The following is a 5,094-nucleotide window of genomic DNA, read 5'->3' on the forward strand; positions in this document are numbered from 1 at the left end:
AACGTTCTCCTTGTCCTTCTTGGTCTCCGTGAGTAGGTAGTGCGCGACGTCCATGTCCATCGCTGATGGGTCCTGTATGAACCTGTCTCCCTGCACACACAAAAGGGGAAAAAATCCTGTCATGCAATTCCATCGAACAACTTCTGCACTGGCGCATCTGCAAGATTTCGGATCTGGGAACTCATGTAGCACGGGTTGCGCGTGGCGGTGCTCAGGCGGGATCCTGCCTCCAGGAGCGGCGGGCGTTGCACGGTAGTGTTGTTCTTCTCGGAATAAATCGAATGGGAGCCTGCAACAATCCGCCGACGAGCTCTTCCCGGCCGCGCCATCCCACCGGACGCGGCCGTCGCCCAGCGCCACCGCCGTGCTACCTTGATCGTTCTCATCAGCCAAGGCCGGAGCTCCATCGGTAGTGTTGTTCTTCTCGGAATAAATCGAGTGGGAGCCTGCATCAATCCGCCGACGAGCTCTTCCCGGCCGTGCCCTTCCCGCCGGACGCGGCTGTCGCCCGGCACCGCCGCCGCGCTACCTTGATCGTTCTCATCAGCCAAGCCTGGAGCTCCATCGGTAGGTCTTGGCTCGCTTCCTCCCTATATGCTTGCCCTGGGTGGTACGACGTCACTCTAGATAGGAGGATATATTGATTGATTGCATACCAGGGCAAGAAAAGACACATACAAGGGAATTAAACATCATGTAATTAATTTGTATTGATTGAGAATCGTTTTGATTGATTCCTTCAATAAATCACACGCGGGAAGTGGGAAGGAGCGAAAAAGTGTGGGACGACATAGATACCGCGAGATTAGATTTGATGGCTAGGATGGTTCCAATGACGACCACCAAAGTGCGTTGAGTGTCAAACGACCAACTCCCATTTAATAGTAAAGATTTGAGTTGTAATTTTTCAAAATAAATGTGAAACTCTATCCGTTTTCAATATGAGTTGCATATTTTCTTGAGAAATGTGCAACATCTACTGGTTATTGATTTACATTTTTCTAAATAAACATGCAACTAGAAGTATTTATATGAGATGTGATTTTCTCTAGCAATGTGTAACTAGCAATTGATTTTCGATATGAGTTGCACTTTTTCTCAAAAATATGGAACTACCAACCTATACTTGATGTGAGTTACATTTTTCTAAAGAAATATGCAAGTGCCTTTGGTTTTTTTTTGTTTCGAGTTGCATTTTTATGAAGAAATGAGCAACTAGCAACCAATTATTGATATAAGTTACACTTTTCTAAAGAAGTGTGCAACTAGAAGTTTTTTTTACACTAGTTTCAATTTTCTCCCACATTTTTTAAGAAACGTGCAACCGTTGTTCGAAACAAGTTGCACTTTTCTTCAGAAACATGCAACCGGTGTTCAAACGAGTTGCACTTTTCTCCAGAAAAATCTATCCAGTTTTGGAATCGGGTTGCGCATTTATGTAGAAATATGCAACGGGTCTTCAAAACGAGTTACACTTTTCTCAAGAAACATGCAACCGGTCTTCCAAACAAGTTGCACTTTTTGTATGTCTCGTTTCTAGTTGCACTTTTCTACCACATAAGTGCAATTGCACTTCTCTGCCAAAAAATGCAAATGCAAGTCAGGTGAAAAATCCTTTTTTTTCCTAAAAAAGTGTAACAAGCGTAATTTTATTGGCATGAATTTTGAAGTCAAAACTCAAAAAGCGTGCACATTTCTATCAAGGTGCAACTCTAGGATAAAGAAAACCTGATCTCACCAAGAAAATGAACAGCTTTGTTATGGGTCAAAATACTGGGCCAATTTCCTCTTAAAATGGTTTCACATGAGATACCACAAGACACAAGTACAGGAAGTCCACGGATGAACACAAACAAAAGCCCAGATAACACAAAGCCTAGCTAACACAGCCACGTGATACAAACGTATCGTCTGGTACGATGGGAGCGGGCGAGCCGGATGAGATCGACGCATCGACTGAGATTTAAGCATTTCTCAGTCAACTGTGAAATAGGCGGACCCTTTTTTCATTTGATTTTTTTTCTGTTATTGTATACCGGTCTTTGAACTTGTCATGTCATAAATGTATGAAGACACGTTTCTTTGATTCTGGGCTAGATTGAAACATGTTTGGATTTTATTGACTCATGTATGCTCATCAAGTTACAGCGAGGTTTGTAAGATGATATGACTCATGTTTGGATCTTGTTTCTGTGGAACTTCACAATTGCTCTGTGAACTATGTATGAAGACATAAATGTAGGAGTGTATGAAACTTGTGTGACTCTTGTATCTATCTTCATATTTTCGATGGATCTTGCATGGATCTGTTGTTAATCTCGAATGAAACTTGTATGTAAAATCAGTTTGCATTCATATGGAAATCAATAGTGACAGAACTAAAAATTGTGTCCATACGGTTATGAATCTTTTATGTATCTTTTAATTATCTCAAGCTTCATAGTGGATCATTAATAGATGGATAAATGTTTTATCAATATTACGAAGTAATCAGAAAATTGGAAGTATTACTTTTTTGTGAATTAAACTATTTGTTCTTCTAATTAGTGATATAGATTTCTGTAAATATTCATCTAGTTTTCTATGAAGATTCATGAAGATTCGTATTTTTCTTTTCGTTTGAGTAGATTGTTAAAAAAATATCTTGATTTTTTAATTGGTTCATTCCTTAATATTTCCTTGTCCATGGATTGATAAAATCTCTGTAGTTCTTGATTTTTTAATGTGGATGCTTCGTTTTTCTGCTTCGTTTTTCTGCTTCGTTGTCTACGCTTGGAAGAAAATTTGGTTATGAATTAGAGGCGGATGGATAGAACTACCCGTGAAATGTGTTAAATATGAAAAGGTAGGTGGTGTTCTGCAAACCAGAAGTCGACTAGGTGGGAGGGTCTTTTTGCAACGTTATTAGCACGAATCTCCAGCAAACTAATGGCGAGGATTGTGCCGGGGGACTTCTTACATGAGGAATAACATTTCTCGGAGGAATAGTAAAGAGGAGCAGATCAGGTCAACCCTGGGCGTAGCATCGTGATTATAAATTTATGAAGGTGCTCGCGGAGCTGGGCTGCCGGGGTTTCATTTCTAAATTCTCGGTTGGTGCCAAGAAGAGGCTGCATTACATCGATCTTCTCCTCACAATGGGAGGAACACAAGAAGAGGTAAATTATGTCCATTTCTCCATCCCCAAGAATCTCATGCGTTGGGCTCTATGTGCTCTGATCAGCTTGCCTCTCGTCTACATCCTACTGTACTCCTATTCATATTCCATCTCATATATCAATCTCATTTCTACATTTCAAGCTCGCGCAAACATCCACCCTCCTCTGCCCCCTCCTCAAGGTAAGCTCTCTTCCATCTCCCATCTCATATGAGGTATAGGTACTGTACTTGTTGCCATGTTGCTGGTATGCTAGTGAGTAGTGATTAGCTAATTAACCTCCATTTCTTCGGTTTGTGATTCTCGGGTCAGCTTGGCTGCAATGCGATTACAGCGACGGGAAGTGGGTGTGGGATGAGAGCGTCGCCGGCCGGCGGTACGACAGCGAGAATTGCGACATGAGGCAAGCGCAGAAGTGCGTGGTTAACGGCAAGCCGGACAACGGGTACCTGCGCTGGCGGTGGCAGCCGGCGGGCTGCAACCTCTCGGCGCTCGACCCAGCGGAGTTTCTCCATGCTGTCCGGGGCAAGCACCTGGCTTTTGTAGGGGACTCGATCGCGCGAACCCAGGCGGAGTCCCTGGTCTGCATCCTCTCCACCTTCTCCCGGCCGGAGACGGTGCACCAGTACGAGGAGCGCCTCGGGCGCAAGTTCTGGCGGTGGGTCTTCCCGGCGCCGCACAACGTCAACGTCTCCACGTACTGGTCACCGTTCCTGGTACGCGCCGAGGGCACGTCGGCGCACTACGCCATGACGCAGGAAACGGTGATCCTGGACGCGCTCACCGAGCCGTGGACGGCGGACCTGGACGCCATGGACGTCATGGTGGTCTCGGTAGGGCACTGGTTCCCCCGCCCAGCCATGTACTACGACGACGGCGTAGTCTCCGGGGTGGTCTCCCGTCCGGAAGTGAACCGGACCGACATCGGCGGCGGGTACCTCGGGGCGCACCGCACGGCGATGCGGAGAACGCTCGACTACGTGAACGCCAAGTCGACGACGGACAAGCTCGTGGTGGTGGCGACCATCTCGCCGGCGCACTTCGACGCCAGGTACGGACCGAACCACCGCGACGCGTGCTCGCGCCAGAAGCCGTTCGAGGAGTGGGAGGCGGAGGTTTCCGGCGCGGAGGCCGAGATGAGGAAGGCCGTGCTGGATGAGGCGGCGACCGCGGTGGCCCAGAGGCGGAGGTCGGGGCTACGGTTCGAGGTACTGGACGTGACGAGGCTGGCGTCCATGCGGCCCGATGGCCACCCGGGCATATACATCTTCAGGAACGCGTTCGCCGGCCGCCAAGTGCCGGAGACGGTGGCGAACGTCGATTGCCGCCATTGGTGTGCACCGGGGCCGGTCGACACGTTCAACGACATATTGATGAAGATGGTGGCCGCGGCTTAATCCATTGATGATTGTTCGAGCTGTTTGCACGTTGCGGCACAACTCCATCGCGTGCACAACCCCACCGCCGGTCAACGCACATGCATGATGCGTTGGCACACATGCATACCACATCGTGCAAACAAAAACCACCGTCATGGGCATAATGTATGATGTATCCATTGTTTACGAAACCGGACCGGTGAGGTCCATGGTTCATGGTTCAGTGGTTGGACCACGCACTACGGGAAAAATAGAGGTTGCCGTGCAGTAATTTATTACCGTGGCTCACACGGTAAAGATTTATTTACCATGCGCATCAAGCAGAACTCACGGCAAACAAAGTGTGCACGCCAACATCTGAACGAAGCGCATGGCAAAGAAATCTTACACGGCAAAGTCTGAAGACAGCGCACAACAAAGAAACATTCACGGCAATGACCTAACATGCTGCACGACAAAGATTCACTGCACGACAAATGCTTTGGGCATTTCCGTGCCACATCCTTTGCCGTCCGCGCAACTGCCGTGCGTTTTGCCTTTGTCGTGCGCCATATGACA

At 47.5% G+C, this 5,094-nt stretch overlaps 1 protein-coding gene across 2 annotated transcripts; it reads left to right on the forward strand.

Moving 5' to 3' along the window:
• Positions 1–3,041: 3,041 nt before the first annotated feature.
• On the forward strand, positions 3,042–4,813 carry LOC127313254 (xyloglucan O-acetyltransferase 2-like). Of its 2 annotated transcripts, XM_051343807.2 has the most exons (3): positions 3,042–3,158; positions 3,301–3,339; positions 3,470–4,813. In XM_051343807.2, exon 3 carries the CDS (start codon positions 3,556–3,558, stop codon positions 4,552–4,554), a length of 999 nt encoding a protein of 332 aa, XP_051199767.1. In that variant the 5' UTR covers positions 3,042–3,158; positions 3,301–3,339; positions 3,470–3,555; the 3' UTR covers positions 4,555–4,813. The 2 variants fall into 2 exon arrangements, with proteins under 2 accessions (XP_051199767.1, XP_051199766.1); XM_051343806.2 differs by having other exon boundaries at positions 3,075–3,339.
• Positions 4,814–5,094: the final 281 nt, after the last annotated feature.

The sequence above is a fragment of the Lolium perenne genome, chromosome 7 (genome assembly GCF_019359855.2).
Source record: "Lolium perenne isolate Kyuss_39 chromosome 7, Kyuss_2.0, whole genome shotgun sequence".
NCBI classification, from domain to species: domain Eukaryota; kingdom Viridiplantae; phylum Streptophyta; class Magnoliopsida; order Poales; family Poaceae; genus Lolium; species Lolium perenne.

Excerpts from the sequence above, each read along its gene's own strand:
- LOC127313254 (XM_051343806.2), top strand. The coding sequence starts at position 3,138 with ATGGGAGGAACACAAGAAGAGGTAAATTATGTCCATTTCTCCATCCCC. Across the intron at positions 3,340-3,469 it reads TCCTCTGCCCCCTCCTCAAG|CTTGGCTGCAATGCGATTAC; the intron begins GTAAGCTCTCTT and ends TTCTCGGGTCAG.